Below are 19,757 nucleotides of genomic sequence, written 5' to 3'. Positions count from 1 at the left end.
TTTTTTCTTATCAAAACTTACAACAAAACGTATTATGAAATGTTAGAAGTTACAGTCCAAGCGACCACACACTGATAAACAAACACTCATCATTAAAAAACGTAAAATGCACATATTACAAATATAAGGACTTCAGTGCAACAAAATTATTAATATTCATTTGTATTCTCTCATTCAAAGTGATTTAGATTTTTAATATTACGTATCAAAGATGGTACACCTTATACTGATGACATATCCTGTATTTAAAATGTTGACACCTGCTAAAACTGTTGTAAACTTCATTATTATTGTACCACTGAATATGATCACAAGTAACAGATCAAGCAAAACTTTGTGGGAAAATTATTACGGCGAATCGACGTGGCAAATTAATCCTTATATTAATTAAGCTAAAGATAGTATTTCATATGTATCATTCAATAAAACAAATATCCCATATTTCCTCCAAATAAATCACATCTCTGTGTAACTAGCACAGAAGAAATCATCCTTATTTAGCTTAGTTTGACACAACGGAAAAGCTTTTTGAGGTGTTTAGAGATTTCCTTCATTTTTAGACCATATATAATTGGATTAAAAAGAGGATTATACAGAACCATTTGTAAAGTCATTATTAAACGCACAGTTTTTGGAAAATCAAATTCTATTCGAGCTATACTGATATCATATATAATCAAACAGGAGAAGCAGATTAAAACCAACAGGTGAGGTAAACAGGTCTCTGCAGCTTTTTTCCTGACATCTCTACCGCTGCGGTAGGATATTATAATGATCTTTGTGTAAGTAAAAAGTATGAAAAGCACAGGGAGAAGTCCAAGATTTAGCAACACAACCAAACCATATACATATATTGCTTTTGACATGACACAGTGAAGTTTTAAGATTGAATTGTTGCAAAAAATCCCTTTCAAAGTGAAGTCACAGAGTTTTTTTTCAGCACTTAATCCAGTTGACACTGCAGCCTGCACGGCAGGCAGAAACCAAGCTAACAGTAGTAATGTATTAACAGTTGTTTTTCTCATGATAGTTGGATATTGCAGAGGTTTACATATAGAAACATATCTATCAAAGGCCATGGCTACCAACAGTAAGAAATCTGAACCAGCTAAACCATAAAACATAAAATACTGAAAAAGACACGCTTGATAAGATATGATCTGTTTTTCAGATAAAAAGTCAACCAACAGCTTCGGGTAGATATTAGTGCTGAACAGAATAGAGTTTACTGACAAAGCTGCAATGAAAATGTACATCGGCTCATGGAGGTTTTGGTGAGCCCAGATCAGGTACACAATGATAGAATTACTGAAAATTATTAAAACATACAATGCACACATAATTAAAAAATAAAGATATCTGTATTTGCCCACTTCTACATACCCACCAAGAGTTATGTATGTCACATTTAATTCATCATTCATTTCAATATTGTTAGTAATTAAATAATTATGATTGAAATGGTAACAACAAAATTATATGAATCAAAATAATAAAACGAGTGTAGATGTTAAGACTGCCTCGGAAGAATTACATTAAATTGTCTTATTGATTTCCAGATATCTGACCTTATCATTACCTTGACTGCTTGATCATCTGTGGAAATGAGAAAGTGAGGGAAGTTTTTATGAGATATCTTTATCCTCAAAGGATCTCATTAAACTTTCCATCAGCGTGACAAAAACAACATTAAAACTTGTTGATTCGTTCATCCACATGAACTCTTTTCCCATCCATTTTACAAATCATAATTAACCAGAATGTTAATTTGTTGCATTACATTGCTATATTATCCTATTATATTTTTGCTTTTGCCTTCTCCTGTAAAGCACATTGAACTGCATTATTTGTATGAAATGTGCTTTACAAATAATGTTTATTATTATTATTATTATTATTATTATTATTATTATTATTATTATTATTATTATTATTATTATTATTATTATTATTATATAGCTGATCAATATATTGCAATCCTCTTTCCACAAAAGTTGGGACGCTATATAAAATATAAATATTAACAGAATACAATGATTTGCAAATCATATAAACCCATGTAATTAAAATAGACTAAAGATAACACTTCAATGTTGATACTGAGAAAGTTAAAACAGATGTATTGTTTTATAAAAAAAACATGTTTTTGAATTTGATGTCAACAACATGTTTCAAAAAAGTTGGGCGCAAATGACGGGAAAAGTTGTTTAATGCTAAAAAATAATTGAAGAAAAATACTGATTAACTGAAGTAACATGATTGCCAATTTAAAGAGCATCTTACACCACTCATGAAGCACTACGTGAGCAAATAGTGCATCAATTTAATAATAATGTTCCTCAACATAAAATTGCAAAGAATTTGAGGATTTCATCATCGACGGTATAAAATATAATTGTGTTGTTGTTACTCTGCATGAAGCGCTACATCCATCTCGCTACTCTTAATTGATTGATTCCCAAAGTCCCGATCACCTCATAACATATTGGATATCTAAATAAACAGCATAACTTGACCTTTCTGATGATAGCCATCATTTCTCTGTATGACAAAATGTTTTCAGCCAGTCCAGTTTTGAAATCACAGCTGACCTCTGTACTGTCTCCAACATAGTGCTGATATTACAACCTACTTTGTATGAATAATAATTATAATAACAACGTATTTATTGGTCTATAGTACAACTGAGGTATTAGCCAATATCACAGGACGTATACTGAATGGTTAGTCCCAATAATGACCAATCATGACACTGGCAGCAATTATGAACATTATATTCACTAGCTAGGACCCCGTCTCAGGAGCCGAGCGCAAACCTTCATTGATCATTTGTAGCGTTGAGGAATGGTTGAGGGAGATTAAGCCAAGGTGAGAGTTTAGCGGTTTGTGTAAGGCTTAGTTGAGGATCCACTGCAGCTCCCGGGGTTTGCAGATCCCCAAAAGAAGCCCTCCTAAGAAAGCAAGGCTGCCTGCCCTTAGCGCAGGTCGTTGAAGCTGTGGCGAGTGTAAAGTTGGAAGGCTTGGGAAGACCAGCAGCCCATGACCTTGATGAGGTGGTCTGGGACTCCTCTGCTTGACACAGTGGTGGCTGCTCCAACACTGAAGGAGTGGCCAGAGAAAGAGTCAGGATTAATCCCAGAGGTGATTAGGACTTCCCTGAAGTGTGAAAGGAACCAGGATGGATTGGCGACGTGGCCTGTTTCGGTGATGAACAACGGTTCATGGGAGGAGGTTTGCTGCATTTTCCTGAGCAGCAGATAGTGTATGAGAGGTTCATAGAGGCTCAGATGTGAATTTAGTTTAAAATCAAATATGGGGACTGGGTTACTTATCTGGTTTGTTTTGCTCTGTTTGAGCAAACAGGCTACACAATCCTCGGAGATAGGATAAAGGTTGAATATGCAGGGGTGGAGACTAGGGTTAAAGTTGGCTGAAGAAGATGCGAATTCTGAGCATCGCAAGAAACCATAAAAAGTAAGTAGAAACATGGATTGCAGGGTGCACGCTCGATGGGTGGAAAAGTGATTAGAGCGTAGGGTGACAATGCAGCGAGAAATAAGATCGGTGGTTAGCGGAAGAAGGCGAGGAGTCGGTGGAGGTGTTTGGTGCTGAAGGCCTTTAATAAGCAAAGACAACTGGGAGAGCGTTGAAGGGGAGCCAGTGAGTAATTTTGAGAAGAAATTGATACCGCTAAGGTAAACCTTAGTGGTGGGTATCTTGATGTGAAGAGTCGAATGGGCACAGGAGATGAAGCTGCATACGGAGGCCACGTCGAAGGAAGGGAACTGAAGGTTAAACGTGGTATAGAAGGAGCGGAAAGAGTTCCAGGCCGTCCAGTAAGCAGAAAGAGTGCTGGGGGTTAAGCTGATGATGATGGCTCATTGAGACAAAGAGATGAGTTCTGCGATGGTCGGTTTCAGATCAGGAATATCGTGTCTGAAAATGGTGGTAATGGGGTTGAATTCTCCTCCGCATCTGGAGCTAAGGTTCTGAAGATCTGGAAGGAGAAGCGAGACAGGGAGTCTGCGATGGAGTTATGATGGCCGGGAACATGTTTAACTCAATGAATTGATGAGTGACCGACTGCCACGTGAAACAGCGTATGAAGGGCAAGATCGTGGTAGAGTTTCTGCCTTTGTTAAAGATGCTGTGAAGTAGAAATGAAAATGAGTTTTAAGTTCATCACACCACACAGTTATGGGTTGTTAACTACCCATCCAAATTTGAATGAAAAAAAACACAGACACGTTTTTTTAAATTAGCCTTTGAAATGGTGAGAAAATCATCAGTCTTCTGCTCTGAGACTGGGGGGGGCGTGTCCTGAAGGAGCTGAAGCTCCGCCCACTCCCTGTGAGGTGTTCAGTGTCCTGTAAGACAGTCCTGTGGCTGAAGTTCTTTTCCCCACTAAGTGGTCCGTCTGACATCCAACCTCTCGGTGACTTTATGCATGATGTCCCACTGGTCCTCTGTCTCTCTGGTGGACGGAGCAGCCTGCTTTATGAAAACAGAATAGAATCAGAATTTATTTGTCCAATGAGTGAAACATACAGATGCATATAAATCCAGCTTGTCCCCCTGAGCTGTAACAGGAGTCAAACTGGACACCAGAGACAGAAGACAGTGAGTCTCCAACTACTTCTAACGCACCTGAATTACAATAGTGGAGATAATAAGAGAGGAGGAGTTGATTTAGTTCTGTAACGACTGCAACATGAACAACGCTGCATTACATCACATCAATTCATTATATCACATCAATTCATTACATCATATCAATTCATTACATCACATCAATTCATTACATCACATCAATTCATTATATCATATCAATTCATTACATCACATCAATTCATTACATCACATCAATTCATTACATCACATGTTAATTCATTACATCACATCAATTCATTACATCACATGTTAATTCATTATATCACATCAATTCATTATATCACATCAATTCGTTACATCACATCAATTCATTACATCACATGTTAATTCATTACATCACATCAATTCGTTACATCACATTAATTCAAACTTTGAACCTGTTCAGGTCGAGTTAAAAGTCTTTCTCTTTCACTGATGTCCCTCCTCCTCCTCTTCTTCCTCCTCCTCCACCGGCTCCTGCGCATGTAGTTGGGCTTGTTTAACCGGACCGGTACCGGTACATGTAACTGAAAGGGTCGGTGATTGTAACGTTACACCGGAGTACAACAACAACAACCCTCATTAATCAGGAGGACTAGATCTCCTCTGGTCCATGTTCACCATCACCCCGACATGTAAAACACAGAGTTACATATTTTATAGTTCCTTATCAGAGCTAGATGTCCATCTAACATAAAACAATCTGTTGTTATCGGAGCATTTTCCTCTGAACTCTGCTCGGCTACGAGCTCAATAGAAAAGAACCATTTCACCAAAATAAAGTTATTCTACAACGAGTAAAATCACGTTAGCAGTTTGCACCGTGGACTAAATATAGCAGAGTTACTGTGGAAAAGTTATCAAGTCTAATTATAACAAGCACACAGAACTTCCACTGAGTGGTGGACTGCTGGCGGCAGGGGACGGTGCCGGTGTTACCGGAGGGTGAAGCTCGGATCGGCTCCACGCTGCTGCAGGAGGAGCGGTGTGTCCTTGAACTCCGTCCGTCTCCGGTCCAAGATTAAACTATCTGTCGTGAAATGGTCCCTGAAGAGGCGTCTGTTGGTGTTAATCCTAAAGTCTCCTTTAGCTCTTCATGAAATCAATCCTCCTCTTTTTCCTTTCTTCATCAGTAGGACATTTAAACAACGATGCAGTGCTGCTTTGGAGGTTCTTGCTTCCAGCAAAGATTCACTTGCAGGTGGAGGGAGACGTCCTGTAGCAGTTAGCTGATGTACAATAACTATCTGACTACAGCAGGAGTAGAACTGAAGTCCAGTGGGACGACCTCTTATGTAAATGAGCTGCAGGATTTTATAGTGTTTCACCGTGTGAGAGGAGGAGCCATGCAGAAGGTTATATAAACCATCTGTCATCTGACGTAGATAGGTTGTAGTGATGTAGATAGGTTGTTGTGACGTAGATAGGTTGTAGTGATGTAGATAGGTTGTTGTGACGTAGATAGGTTGTTGTGACATAGATAGGTTGTTGTGACGTAGATAGGTTGGCTTTTAGCCCCGCCTAAAAAAACCTGAGCTGAAGACAGATGAGAAACTGTTCAACGGTCTAACTCCACATTTCAGTGTGACATAGTTTTCTAGCTTTGTAGATGCTTTCAGCAACTCATTTCACATGTATATAATGTACTGAGAAGCAAATCATGGAATTTGCTTTACAGCATCTTTAATGATGTCAACAACAGCGATATTATCTGAATGGATGAGTATAGATCATTTTGGCCACTCGTTCCCCCACAGGAGAGCAGCAATGATGATCGGATATACACTGCTCAAAATAATAAAGGGAACACTTAAACAACACATCCTAGATCTCAATGAATGAAATATTCTAGTTGAAAATCTTTATTCATTACATAGTGGAATGTGTTGAGAACAAAATAACAAGAATGATCAATGGAAATCAAAATCATTATCTCATGGAGGTCTGGATTCAGAATCATACTGAAAATAAAAGTGGAAAAAATCAGATCACAGGTTGATCCAACTTCTGTGGAAATTCCTCAAGACAAGTTCAAATGAGTCTCAGTAGTGTGTGTGTGGCCTCCACGTGCCTGTATCACTCCCTACAACGCCTGGGCATGCTCCTGATGAGACCACGGATGTTCTCCTGAGGGATCTCCTCCCAGACCTGGATCAAAGCATCAGTCAACTCCCGGACAGTCTGTTGTGCGACGTGGTGTCGGTGGACGGAACGAGACACGATGTCCCAGATGTGCTGGATTGGATTCAGGTCTGGGGAACGTGCGGGCCGGTCCGTAGCATCGATGCCTTCATCATGCAGGAACTGATGACACACTCCAGCCACATGAGGCCGAGCATTGTCCTGCATCAGAAGGAACCCAGGGTCCACTGCACCAGCATATGGTCTTCAATGGGTCTGAGGATCTCATCCTGGTACCTAATGACAGTCAGGGTACCTCTGGCTAGCACACGGAGGGCTGTGCGGTCCTCTAAAGAAATGCCTCCCCAGACCGTCGCTGACCCACCGCCAAACCGGTCCCGCTGGAGGATGTTGCAGGCAGCAGAACGTTCTCCATGGCGTCTCCAGACTCCGTCACGTCTGTCACATGTGCTCAGTGTGAACCTGCTCTCATCCGTGAAGATCACAGGGTGCCGACGGAGAAGCTGCCAATCTTGGTGTTCTCTGGCAAAGTCCGATCACCCTGCATGGTGTTGGCTGTAAGCACAGACCCCACTTGTGGACGTCGGGCCCTCATACCGCCCTCATGGAGTCTGTTTCTGACAGTTTGAGCAGAAACTTGCACATTAGTGGCCTGCTGGAGGTCATTTTGTAGGGCTCTGGCAGCGCTCCTCCTGTTCCTCCTTGCACAAAGGAGCAGATAGCAGTCCTGCTGCTGGGTTGTTGTCCTCCTACGGCCCCCTCCACGTCTCCTGGTGGACCGGCCTGTCTCCTGGTATGTCCTCTGTCCTCTTGACACTGTGCTGACAGACACAGCAAACCTTCTTGCCACAGCGTGCATTGATGTGCCATCCTGGATGAGCTGCACTACCTGATCAACTTCTGTGGGTTGGAGACACCTCATGCTACCTCTAGTGGTGAGGACACTGGCAAAATGCAAAAGTGACCAAAAATTATCCAGACAGGATGAGGACAGAGAAATGGTCTGTGGTCACCACCTGCAGAACCGTTCCTTTATAGGGTTGTCTTGATAATTGCCTCATTTCCACCCGTTGTCTGTTCCATTTGCACAACAGCAGGTGAAGTTGATTCACAGTCAGTGTTGCTTCCTAACTGGACAGGTTGATTTCCCAGAAGTGTGATTGACTTGAAGTTACATTGTGTTGTTTTCGTGTTCCCTTTGTTTTTTTGAGCAGTGTGTATCAGTGCACAATATGAGAAAAAACATTAAAGACTGACCCTCTGTTCTACAGTTCTTTAACCTAATGCTGTTTGATGTTATCTTGGATTTTTACAAAGGATGATGATAGTTTACAATGTAAATGCGGTGAAAATGAACGTGGTGGAGTGACAGCACGTATGATATAATGAGCACAATTAAATCTGAGATATAGATTTGCTTTTATCATGTACAGTTCAAATTTGTTTATAGAATATTTATAGATCACGAGCAAAAATAAGCCTGCTGGTTAGAATGATAATGATAAAGTGGACCCATGTCCAAATAAGATGTGATATGAAGTGAAATTAAATGTGAGAGGCTTCTTTATACGTATCAAGATGTCTGTCACATTTCATTTCTACAATCTGGCTTCAATTCACCACCTCACCGTCTGTGTTGCTAATTTTCCCCGATGGTCAGAGTTTGTTTACAGGTGTGCACTATTTACCATCAAGTTTGTTTTTATAAATCCCGACTTTTGCGTGGGGAGTGTCGTACGCCTTTTTCAGGCCCTGTTGTGTGCGTACGCAACGGTTAGAAATGAGGCCCCTGATCTGTTCCAAGTCCTGAGTGATGCAGAAAAAGGCGGTTGAACTGTGTTTTCTCTGAAAGCTGGTTGCCCTGTTAGACATGGGTTGTACTGCCTCATACTATGTGTTTATTCTATTATGTGTATGTGCTGGAGACAAAGATCAGCTTATGACAGTTAACTGTTCATGCAAAATAAACAGATCATTTTCACACAACAACATTATTGGTTTATTTGCTTTGAATTTTATTTTATTGTTTTTTTCTTACCAAAACTTACAACAAAACTTATTATGAAATGTTAGAAGTTACAGTCGAAGTGACCACACACTGATAAACAAACACTCCTTGTTAAAAAACTTAAAATGCACATATTACAAATATAAGAACTTCAGTACAACAAAATGATTAATATACATTTGTATGCTCTCATTCAAAGTGATTTAGATTTTTAATATAACGTATCAAAGATGGTGCACCTTATACTGATGACATATTCGGTATTTAAAATGTTGACACCTGCTAAAACTATTGTAAACTTCATTATTATTGTACCACTGAATATGATCACAAGTAACAGATTAAGCAAAACTTTGTGGCACAAATCATTATGGAGAATCGACGTGGCACATTAATCCTTATATTAATTAAGCTAAAGACAGTATTTCATCTGTATTATTCAATGAAACAAATATCACATATTTCCTCCAAGTAAATCACATCTCTGTGTAACTAGCACAGAAGAAATCATCCTTATTTAGCTTAGTTTGACACCACGGAAAAGCTTTTTGAGGTGTTTAGAGATTTCCTTCATTTTTAGACCATATATAATTGGATTAAAAAGAGGATTATACAGAACCACTTGTAAAGTCATTATTAAACGCACACTTTTTGGAAAATCAAATTCTATTCGAGATATACTGACATCATATGTAACCAAACAGAAGAAGCAGATTAAAACCAACAGGTGAGGTAAACAGGTCTCTGCAGCTTTTTTCCTGACATCTCTACCGCTGCGGTAGGATATTATAATGATCTTTGTGTAAGTAAAAAGTATGAAAAGCACAGGGAGAATCGTGAGATTTAGCAAAGCAATCAAACCATATACATAAATTGCTTTTGACATGACACAGTGAAGTTTTAAGACTGAATTGTTGCAAAAAATCCCTTTCAAAGTGAAGTCACAGAGTTTTTTGTCAGCACTTAATCCAGGTGGCACTGCAATCTGCATGGCAGGCAGAAACCAAGCTAACAGTAGTAATGTATTAACAGTTGTTTTTGTCATGATAGTTGGATATTGCAGAGGTTTACATATAGAAACATATCTATCAAAGGCCATGTCTACCAACAGTAACATCTCTGAACCAGCTAAACCATAAAACATAAAAGACTGAAAAAGACACGCTTGATAAGATATGATCTGTTTTTCAGATAAAAAGTCAACCAACAGCTTCGGGTAGATATTAGTGCTGAACAGAATAGAGTTTACTGACAAAGCTGCAATGAAAATGTACATCGGCTCATGGAGGTTTTGGTGAGCCCAGATCAGGTACACAATGATAGAATTACTGAAAATTATTAAAACATACAATGCACACATAATTAAAAAATAAAGATATCTGTATTTGCCCACTTCTACATACCCACCAAGAGTTATGTATGTCACATTTAATTCATCATTCATTTCAATAGTTAGTAATTAAATAATTATGATTGAAATGGTAACAACAAAAGTATATTAATCAAAATAAGAAAACGAGTGTAGATGTTAAGACTGCCTCGAAAGAATTACATTAAATTGTCTAATTGATTTCCAGATATCTGACCTTATCATTACCTTGACTGCTTGATCATCTGTGGAAATGAGAAAGTGAGGGAAGTTTTTATGAGATATCTTTATCCTCAAAGGATCTCATTAAACTTTCCATCAGCGTGACAAAAACAACATTAAAACTTGATTATTCGTTCATCCACATGAACTCTTTTCCCATCCATTTTACAAATCATAATTAACCAGAATGTTAATTTGTTGCATTACATTGCTATATTATCCTATTATATTTTTGCTTTTGCCTTCTCCAGTAAAGATAGGTAGGTAGGTTGGTATTTACTTTATTAATCCCCGAGGGGAATTTTTTTTTCGCTACAGCAGCATACAGAAGCAATAAGATATAGAAATAATAGAATAAAATAAGAAAATAGAATCTAATAGTAGAAAAGCAATAAAATAGCAGTAAATAGTAGTACAAAATATAAAATATAAAATGCACAGTATATACATTACATTATATATCTATATATATTATGTACAAACAAACCAAGAAACACAATCAACAGTGTTATTGTACTGTGATGGATTTTGCCAGAGGTGAGTTATTGTACAGTCTTATTGCAGTGGGCAGGAATGATCTCCTGTATCTGTCCTTGTGACAGCGGAGCTGGAGGAGTCTTTTGGAGAAAGTGCTCCGCTGTCCCTGCAGCAGGTGGTGGAGAGGGTGGTCAGGATGATCCAATATGGACAATAGTTTGTTCAGCGTCCTCCTCTCCACCACCTTTTCCAGACTGTCCAGTTTGTAGCCGATGATGAAGCCGGCCTTCTTAACCAGTTTGTTAAGTCTGTTGGTGTCACCGGCTCCAATGCTGCTCCCCCAGCAGACCCCAGAGAAGTACAATGCACTGGCCACAACAGATGGTAGAACATCTCCAACATCTCGCTGCACACATTGAAGGATCGAAGTTTCCTCAAGAAAAAGAGTCGACTCATCACCTTCTTGTAGACAGCGTTGATGTTGGTCTTCCAGTTCAGTCTGTTGTCATGGAGACACCAGGTACTTGTACTCCTCCACCATGTCCACCTCCTCTCCCAGAACTCTCAGCGGTTGTGGAGCCGTCGTCTTCCTCCTGAAGTCGACCACCATCTCTCTGGGCCACGTTCAGGAGCAGGAGATTCCTTCCCACCCACTCCACAAAGTCCTCCACTACTGCCCTGTACTCGTCCTCCCGTCCATCCCTTATACATCCTACCACTGCAGAGTCATCCGAGAACTTCTGCAGATGTCTTGACTCTGAGTTGTACTGGTAGTCAGTGGTGTATAAGGTGAACAGGAAGGGAGACAAAACAGTTCCCTGAGGAGCTCCAATACCACTGACCACCGTATCAGACAGCACACTGTCCAGACGGACAAACTGTGGTCTGCCTGTCAGGTAGTCAGTGATCCAGGAGACGGTGGACGTGTCCACCCCCACCACCCGCAGCTTCTCACTCAGCAGCAGTGTTGGATGGTGTTGAATGCACTGGAGAAATCAAAGAAAGTGATTCTCACAGAGTCACCGGTTCCATCCAGGTGAGACTGAGCTCGTTGCAGCAGGTAGATGATGGCGTCGTCCACTCCCACATGAGGCTGGTACTCAAATTGCAGAGGGTCCAGAGAAGAATTCACCAGCGGCCTGAGGTGGGCCTAGACCAGCCTCTCCAGCACCTTCATCACCTGAGATGTGAGGGCAACCGGTCCATAGTCATTGAGGCCGGATGGAGTCGTCTTCTTAGGGACTGGAACCAGGCAGGACGTCTTCCACAGCACCGGGACCTCCTCCTGCTTCAGGCTCAGGTTGAAGAGGTGTTGTAGGACCTCAGCCAGCTGGACGGCGCAGGTCTTCAGGACCCCGGGGCTGATGCTGTCAGGTCCTGCAGCCTTGCGCTGGTGGAGTCTCTCCAGCTGTTTCCTAACATGTCCAGTCGTCACAGAGAGGGGGGTGAGAGGGGTGTGGGGTGTGTGTGTGGGGAGGAGAGGGGGGGAGGTGTCGATGGAGGAAGAGCCCTTTGAGATTGAGGGCTCTGTGCAGTTCAACAGGGGGCGCAGAGGGAGGTAGGGGGGGAGGCAGCAGAGGTGTTTGGGAGGTGTGAGGTGTGGAGGAGACAGATGAGGGTGGTGAACTAAACCTGTTGAAGAAACAGTTTAGCTCATTGTTCCTCTCGTGGTTCCCCCTGGTTGTTCCTCTCCAGGTTCCCCCTGATTGTTCCTCTCGTGGTTCCCCCTGCTTGTTCCTCTCCAGGTTCCCCCTGATTGTTCCTCTCCAGGTTCCCCCTGGTTGTTCCTCTCCAGGTTCCCCCTGGTTGTTCCTCTCCAGGTTCCCCCTGGTTGTCTCTCTCTCCCCTTCAACCCAGTAATCTCCTTCATCCCGGTCCACACCTCCCTCACGTTGTTCTGCTGGAGTTTGGCCTCCAGCTTCCTGCTGTAGGAGTCCTTGCACTCTCTCATTTTCTCCTTCAGGTGGCGCTGCACTCTCCTGAGCTCCTCCCTGTCCCCAGACCTGAAGGCTGCTTTCTCCTTATTAAGAAGAACTTTCAGGTCACTGGTGATCCACGGCTTGTTGTTGGGGAAGCAGTGTCCAGTCCGGGATGGTACGGTGGTGTGTTCACAGAATTTAATGTATTCTGTGATACAGTCTTTCATGCTGTTGATGTCCTCCCCATGTGGTCCAAACAGCACATTCCAGTCCGTGGACTCAAAGCAGTCCTGCAGGGCGTCTTTGGCCTCCTGTGTCCACCTCCTCACAGTCCTGGTGGTCACAGGCTGCCTCTGCACCAGAGGAACATCCTTGAGAGTCAGCAGGACCAGGTTGTGGTCTGATCTACCAAGGGGGGGAAGGGCAGTTGCACTGTATGCATCCATGGCATTAGCATACAGTAAGTCCAGAGTTTTATTGTCCCGGGTGGGGCAGTTAACATACTGGTGCAAAGTTGGCAGTTCTTTATCCAGGCTGGTTAAAGTCTCCAGTAACTGCCAAAAATGCACCGGGATGCTTAGTCTGCAGTTTAGACACAGTGGAGTAGATGGTGTCTACTGCTGCCTCTACGTCAGCTGATGGAGGAACGTACACAATGATAACGATGGTGGACGAGAACTCACTCTGCAAATAATACGGGCGCATCCCCACGGCTAGAAGTTCAATGTCCGGGCTACAGAAACGTTCCTTCACACACGTGGTCGGGATTGCACCACCTCTCGTTCACGTAGCCTGCAATCCCTCCACCTTTCTTCTTGCCGCTCCGAACAACGTCTCTGTCCGCCAGAACAGTCCTGAAGCCGGGTACGGCTGCGCTGTGGTCCGGGAAATGTGAGTGCAGCCACGTCTCGGTGAAACACATGATGCTGCACTCCCGGTACTCTCTCTGGGTCTTTACCAGCGCGCATACCTCGTCCGTCTTGTTGGCCAACGACCTCACGTTCCCCATCAAGATCTCCGGTACCGATGGTTTATATCTCATCCTCTTCACCTTCAGCTTAGCTCCAGCTCTGCAACCCCGACGTCTTCTCCGAAGTTCGTCCGGGATTTCAGGCCTCGCTCCGGGCAGCAGCAGTCGAGGCCTACCCAGCGCGATCAGCTGATCACGACAGTAAACAATGGCCCCAATCCGTTGTGCGTAGCTCTCCATTACAAAGAAGGAAAAAAGTAGAAGAGCCACCAGAAAAGTGGAAAAGTTACGGTCCCTTTATTTTTTTGAGCAGTGTGTATCAGTGCACAATGAGAAAAAAACATTAAAGACTGACCCTCTGTTCTACAGTTCTTTAACCTAATGCTGTTTGATGTTATCTTGGATTTTTACAAAGGATGATGATAGTTTACAATGTAAATGCGGTGAAAATGAACGTGGTGGAGTGACAGCACGTCTGATATAATGAGCACAATTAAATCTGAGATATAGATTTGCTTTTATCATGTACAGTTCAAATTTGTTTATAGAATATTTATAGGTCACGAGCAAAAATGAGCCTGCTGTTTAGAATGATAATGATAAAGTGGACCCATGTCCAAATAAGATGTGATATGAAGTGAAATTAAATGTGAGAGGCTTCGTTATACGTATCAAGTTGTCTGTCACATTTCATTTCTACAATCTGGCTTCAATTCACCACCTCACCGTCTGTGTTGCTAATTTTCCCCGATGGTCAGAGTTTGTTTACAGGTGTGCACTATTTACCATCAAGTTTGGTTTTATAAATCCCGACTTTTGCGTGGGGAGTGTCGTACACCTTTTTCAGGCCCTGTTGTGTGCGTACGCAACGGTTAGAAATGAGGCCCCTGATCTGTTCCAAGTCCTGAGTGATGCAGAAAAAGGCGGTTGAACTGTGTTTTCTCTGAAAGCTGGTTGCCCTGTTAGACATGGGTTGTACTGCCTCATACTATGTGTTTATTCTATTATGTGTATGTGCTGGAGACAAAGATCAGCTTATGACAGTTAACTGTTCATGCAAAATAAACAGATCATTTTAACACAACAGCATTATTGGTTTATTTGCTTTGAATTTTATTTTATTTTTTTCTTACCAAAACTTACAACAAAACTTATTATGAAATGTTAGAAGTTACAGTCCAAGCGACCACACACTGATAAACAAACAGTCATCGCTAAAAAAAAAACGTAAAATGCACATATTACAAATATAAGGACTTCAGTGCAACAAAATTATTAATATACATTTGTATTCTCTCATTCAAGGCCATTTAGATTTTTAATATTATGTATCAAAGATGGTGCACCTTATACTGATGACATATTCTGTATTTAAAATGTTGACACCTGCTAAAACTGTTTTAAACTTAATTATTATTATACCACTGAATATGATCACAAGTAACAGATCAAGCAAAACTTTGTGGCACAAATCATTATGGAGAATCGACGTGGCAAATTAATCCTTATATTAATTAAGCTAAAGATAGTATTTCATCTGTATCATTCAATAAAACAAATATCCCACATTTCCTCCAAGAAAATCACATCTCTGTGTAACTAGCACAGAAGAAATCATTCTTATTTAGCTTAGTTTGACGTGATGGAAAAGCTTTTTGAGGTGTTTAGAGATTTCCTTCATTTTTAGACCATATATAATTGGATTAAAAAGAGGATTATACAGAACCACTTGTAAAGTCATTATTAAACGCACACTTTTTGGAAAATCAAATTCTATTCGAGCTATACTGATATCATATATAATCAAACAGAAGAAGCAGATTAAAACCAACAGGTGAGGTAAACAGGTCTCTGCAGCTTTTTTCCTGACATCTCTACTGCTGCGGTAGGATATTATAATGATCTTTGTGTAAGTAAAAAGTATGAAAAGCACAGGGAGAACTGTAAGATTTAGCAACACAACCAAACCAAATACATATATTGCTTTTGACATGACACAGTGAAGTTTTAAGATTGAATTGTTGCAAAAAATCCCTTTCAAAGTGAAGTCACAGAGTTTTTTGTCAGCACTTAATCCAGGTGGCACTGCAATCTGCATGGCAGGCAGAAACCAAGCTAACAGTAGTAATGTATTAACAGTTGTTTTTCTCATGATAGTTGGATATTGCAGAGGTTTACATATAGAAACATATCTATCAAAGGCCATGGCTACCAACAGTAAGAAATCTGAACAAGCTAAACTATAAAACATAAAAGACTGAAAAAGACACGCTTGATAAGATATGATCTGTTTTTCAGATAAAAAGTCAACCAACAGCTTCGGGTAGATATTAGTGCTGAACAGAATAGAGTTTACTGACAAAGCTGCAATGAAAATGTACATCGGCTCATGGAGGTTTTGGTGAGCCCAGATCAGGTACACAATGATAGAATTACTGAAAATTATTAAAACATACAATGCACACATAATTAAAAAATAAAGATATCTGTATTTGCCCACTTCTACATAACCACCAAGAGTTATGTATGTCACATTTAATTCATCATTCATTTCAATAGTTAGTAATTAAATAACTATGATTGAAATGGTAACAACAAAAGTATATGAATCAAAACAAGAAAACGAGTGTAGATGTTAAGACTGCTTCGAAAGAATTACATAAATTGTCTTATTGATTTCCAGATATCTGACGTGATCATTACCTTGACTGCTTGATCATCTGTGGAAATGAGAAAGTGAGGGAAGTTTTAATGAGATATCTTTATCCTCAAAGGATCTCATTAAACTTTCCATCAGCGTGACAAAAACAACATTAAAACTTGATGATTCATTCATCCACATGAACTCTTTTCCCATCCATTTTACAAATCATAATCAACCAGAATGTTAATTTGTTGCATTACATTGCTATATTATCCTATTATATTTTTGCTTTTGCCTTCTCCTGTAAAGCACATTGAACTGCATTATTTGTATGAAATGTGCTTTACAAATAATGTTTATTATTATTATTATTATTATTATTATCATATAGATGATCAATATATTACAACCCTCTTTCCACAAAATTTGGGACGCTATATAAAATACAAATATTAACAGAATACATTAATTTGCAAATCATATAAACCTATATAATTAAAATAGACAAAAGATAACACGTCAATGTTGATACTGAGACATTTTAAACAAATTTATTGTTTTATAAAAAGCATATCTTTCAATTTGACGTGACCAACATGTTTCAAAAAGTTGGGAGCAAATTACTGGAAAATTTGTCTAATGCCAAAAAATAATAAAAACAAAAACACTGATTAACTTAAGTAAAATGATTGGCAATTAAAAGAGCATCTTTCACCACTCATGAAACACTATGTGAGCAAATAGTGCATCAATTTAATAATAATGTTCCTCAACATAAAATTGCAAAGAATTTTGGGGGTTTCATCATCTACAGTACAAATAATCATTAAAAGATTCCAAGAATCCTGAAAAATTTCTGTACGTAAGGAACAAGGCCGAAAACCAACATTGATTTTTGGGCCCTCATGGGGCATCGCATACAAAAAAATATAAAAAAGATATGAATCTTTCATGGAAATCACTGCATGGCCTCACTTCCAAAAACATAAACTTTATGTACATGATCCAGAAATGTTCTACCTTCTCTGGGGCTGAGCTCATTTAAGATGGACTGAGGCAAAGCGGAAAGCTGTGTTTTGGTGTGATGAACCAAAATTTGAAATTATTTTTGGGATTCTTTGACGCCACGTTCTCTGAGCTAAAGAGGAGAAAGACCCTGACATGCCAAGAAGAAACCTAAATATGAAAATGATCTAGAAACTCAGCTGCTTTCTCTGCGCCCGTGCTTAGTTAAGATTGACCGAGGGAAAGTGGAAAACTGTCTTGTGGTCAGAAGGATAAAGAATTAAGAAAGCAAATTAAAATGGATAGGAAATTAGAATTACTGCAGAGTGGTTGCATGCTTCCGCTAACCAGTCAAGTTGTAGTTTATATGCATATGTGTCCAAACTAATATAGAGGATGCTGCAAAGAAGCTTATATTTTAAAAGTGGATGGTTCAGATCCATACGATCACCATAGTTTCTAAATGGACACCCCCAGGGTAATATAACTAATTTAGTATCTGTCATAAATGCGAAATATAGTCACAATCTCACCTACTGCCCCTCAGTTTTGGTGTAATAATAAACAGGAAAGAGCAATAATTATATTATTAGATGAGATATTTCAAATTACCAAGTTATGGACACAAAATGTTGTTATGTCACAGTTACCTTTGACCACCAAATTGTATTTAGTTCATCTTTGAGTCCAAATAAAAGTCAGTGCCAAATATTAGACATTTTTCAGGCCCTGTTGTGTGCGTACGCAACGTTTACAAATATCAAGTTGTCCTTCACATTTCTGTGATGTGGTGTGGCAGGACTGGACCCAAATGCAGACACAGAATCAAGTTCAGGTACAGAAACTGTTTTTATTTACTGGTGGCCAGGCCTAATGTCTCTTCTCCGCTCTCTCTCCTCTTCCTGAGTCGGGAGGGAAAGTCCAACGAACTCTGACCGTGGAGCGGGGCCAGCTGGTGCAGCCACGCACTCAGTTCTGGTCCGGGCAGGATCAGGTGGGGCCGTAGATACGCAGGCAGGCAGGCAGGCAGGCAGGCAGGCAGGCAGGCAGGCAGGCAGGCAGCTCCAGAGGTCCTACGAAGCGCAGGAACAGGTCCACTGTGTGGTTTCCAAGGTCCAACACAGGGTAGCAGGCAGGGTGGAGGTAGTCCACAGCAAGAGGACAGGACAGGACAGGACAGGACAGGACGCTGTTAGCACTGGGGACAGGTTACAGGTGAGTGGATGTAGCTGACAGTATGAACCGACTCCTCAGGACTGCAGGACCAGGGTTGATATCGTGTCGGGAGGTGATTAGAGTGATGAGGAACCGGTGTGTCAACCTGCAGCTGGTCATCAGCAGGATTGTCTGCAGCTTTGCAGGCTGATGAGGGGAGCAGCCATGGGAGGTGACTGGAGGTGGGGAGAGGAGGACACAGAACAAAACACAAAGCACATGGCAAACAACAACAAATACACAGGGGAACAACAGCACACATGAGGAAAGGAGATCTGGGGAAACAGAGGTCAAAACACACAGGGTCAGACAGGGATCCTGACAATTTCATTTCTGCAATCTGGCTTCAATTCACCACCTCACCGTCTGTGTTGCTAATTTTCCCCGATGGTCAGAGTTTGTTTACAGGTGTGCACTATTTACCATCAAGTTTGTTTTTATAAATCCCGACTTTTGCGTGGGGAGTGTCGTACGCCTTTTTCAGGCCCTGTTGTGTGCGTACGCAATGGTTAGAAATGAGGCCCCTGATCTGTTCCAAGTCCTGAGTGATGCAGAAAAAGGCGGTTGAACTGTGTTTTCTCTGAAAGCTGGTTGCCCTGTTAGACATGGGTTGTACTGCTTCATACTATGTGTTTATTCTATTATGTGTATGTGCTGGAGACAAAGATCAGCTTATGACAGTTAACTGTTCATGCAAAATAAACAGATCATTTTAACACAACACCATTGTTGGTTTATTTGCTTTGAATTTTATTTTATTGTTTTTTTCTTAACAAAACTTACAACAAAACTTATTATGAAATGTTAGAAGTTACAGTCCAAGAGACCACACACTGATAAACAAACACTCATCTTTAAAAAACTTAAAATGCACATATTACAAATATAACAACTTAATTACAACAAAATGATTAATATACATTTGTATGCTCTCATTCAAAGTGATTTAGATTTTTAATATAAGGTATCAAAGATGGTGCACCTTATGCTGATGACATATTCTGTATTTAAAATGTTGACACTTGCTAAAACTGTTGTAAACTTCGTTATTATTGTACCACTGAATATGATCACAAGTAACAGATCAACCAAAACTTTGAGGCACAAATCATTATGGAGAATCGACGTGGCAAATT

At 40.5% G+C, this 19,757-nt stretch overlaps 3 protein-coding genes across 3 annotated transcripts; all 3 read right to left on the bottom strand.

Annotated features, from left to right (window-relative positions):
- Positions 1-497: 497 nt before the first annotated feature.
- Positions 498-1,439, bottom strand: LOC138201682 (olfactory receptor 11A1-like). The gene has a single exon (XM_069155297.1). It carries the CDS (start codon positions 1,422-1,424, stop codon positions 498-500), a length of 927 nt encoding a protein of 308 aa, XP_069011398.1. The 5' UTR covers positions 1,425-1,439.
- Positions 1,440-9,317: 7,878 nt separating this feature from the next.
- LOC138201681 (olfactory receptor 51E1-like) lies at positions 9,318-10,259 on the bottom strand. The gene has a single exon (XM_069155296.1). It carries the CDS (start codon positions 10,242-10,244, stop codon positions 9,318-9,320), a length of 927 nt encoding a protein of 308 aa, XP_069011397.1. The 5' UTR covers positions 10,245-10,259.
- A 5,122-nt stretch (positions 10,260-15,381) lies between these two features.
- On the bottom strand, positions 15,382-16,323 carry LOC138201680 (olfactory receptor 6Y1-like). Its single transcript, XM_069155295.1, has one exon. It carries the CDS (start codon positions 16,306-16,308, stop codon positions 15,382-15,384), a length of 927 nt encoding a protein of 308 aa, XP_069011396.1. The 5' UTR covers positions 16,309-16,323.
- Between the last annotated feature and the right edge of the window lie 3,434 nt (positions 16,324-19,757).

Source organism: Embiotoca jacksoni, unplaced genomic scaffold, assembly GCF_022577435.1.
Source record: "Embiotoca jacksoni isolate LCO1_2020_lvr unplaced genomic scaffold, fEmbJac1.0.p SCAF_2, whole genome shotgun sequence".
Taxonomy (NCBI): Eukaryota; Metazoa; Chordata; class Actinopteri; family Embiotocidae; genus Embiotoca; species Embiotoca jacksoni.
This window is presented reverse-complemented; position numbering and strand designations above follow the sequence as displayed.

Excerpts from the sequence above, each read along its gene's own strand:
- LOC138201682 (XM_069155297.1), bottom strand. The coding sequence starts at position 1,424 with ATGAATGATGAATTAAATGTGACATACATAACTCTTGGTGGGTATGTA.
- LOC138201681 (XM_069155296.1), bottom strand. The coding sequence starts at position 10,244 with ATGAATGATGAATTAAATGTGACATACATAACTCTTGGTGGGTATGTA.
- LOC138201680 (XM_069155295.1), bottom strand. The coding sequence starts at position 16,308 with ATGAATGATGAATTAAATGTGACATACATAACTCTTGGTGGTTATGTA.